Source organism: Calidris pugnax, unplaced genomic scaffold (genome assembly GCF_001431845.1).
Source record: "Calidris pugnax isolate Ruff unplaced genomic scaffold, ASM143184v1 scaffold324, whole genome shotgun sequence".
NCBI lineage: Eukaryota > Metazoa > Chordata > Aves > Charadriiformes > Scolopacidae > Calidris > Calidris pugnax.
Genome location: NW_015091153.1, coordinates 81420 through 82524, shown reverse-complemented (window position 1 = coordinate 82524; position 1105 = coordinate 81420). Strand labels below are relative to the sequence as shown.

Here is a 1105-nt window from a genome sequence, read left to right as displayed (position 1 = left end):
CACCACGGGCACCGGCAGCGCCAGATGGACCAGGGGGGCCGGATTCTCCCTGGAAAAGAAGGATTGGGGGGGTTGAGTTGAGGGGGGGGTCTGTAGCGTCTCCCTCCATCAGGAGTGGGCGAGGGGCTGCCCGGGCTCTCACCTTCTCGCCGTTGGGGCCAGCAGGGCCGGGGGGGCCGATGGGACCAGTCAGACCCTACGGAGGAGAGGATGATGATGAGGAGGAGGAGGCTACCGTGAGCGTCCCTCGATGGCCACCTCCCCATCCCAAAAAGCTCCCACCGTGTCCCCGTCCCCACTTACACGTGCGCCGTCCTTTCCGGGGGCTCCCTCGGGACCCTTCTCTCCCACGTCGCCCTGTTTGGGGAGGGGGGGGCAAGAAGGAGGTAGTGTGAGCCAGGCTGAGACCTGACACAGCTCAGGACACCTCCAGCTCCCTCCTTTTCCGCCCCCCATCCATCACTTACCCGGTCTCCCTTGGGACCGGCGATGCCGGCGGCTCCTCTCTCCCCGGGCATTCCCTGCAGCCCTGGGGGACCCTGGGCTCCGTTGGGGCCAGCGGGGCCAGTTGCACCCTAAAAATGAAGGGTGGGGGTTATTGGGGTGCCGGCCCCTCCCCGAGCCTCATCCCTGTGCGTCCCCCCCACCCCAAAACCCCATCCTCTCCTTGTCACCCACCTTGGGTCCGTCGGTGCCCGGAGTGCCAGGGAGCCCGCGGGGACCCTGCAGCCCTTGTGCACCAGGGGAGCCACGTTCACCGGGGAAGCCACGTTCACCCTAGGATTGGGGGGGACACATAGCATTATGGGGGGGTCACCGTGAGGGTCACAGCATCCTTGGCATCAGTGTCCCTAGGGAGGGGTGGGCAGAGCACCCATTCCGCACTGGGATGTACTGGGAGGAGAGGGGATGTGCCGCAGCGGGGGCTGAGCCAGCAGGACTTTGGGGGGTGTGGGGGGGGACACACCCCACCGAGCCCCCCCAAACCCCTCCCATGGGGTGAGGAGAGGGATCCCGTCCCCGCAGCCGGGAGGATGGGTCACACTTACTCTGGGACCGACGAGACCGGGGGCACCGGCTTCTCCAGGAACACCCTGTGAGGCAG

General features: G+C 67.1%; 1 protein-coding gene across 1 annotated transcript in view; it reads right to left on the bottom strand.

Moving 5' to 3' along the window:
* Window positions 1-1105, bottom strand: part of LOC106898177 (collagen alpha-1(II) chain-like) — a 30797-nt gene that overhangs the window by 6066 nt on the left and 23626 nt on the right. The window contains exons 15-20 of the mRNA XM_014959289.1: window positions 1050-1094; window positions 679-777; window positions 468-575; window positions 304-357; window positions 143-196; window positions 4-49 (exon numbers count right to left, since the gene is read on the bottom strand). Coding sequence (XP_014814775.1) covers window positions 4-49; window positions 143-196; window positions 304-357; window positions 468-575; window positions 679-777; window positions 1050-1094 — 406 coding nt within the window. The remainder of the gene's footprint in view (window positions 1-3; window positions 50-142; window positions 197-303; window positions 358-467; window positions 576-678; window positions 778-1049; window positions 1095-1105) is intronic.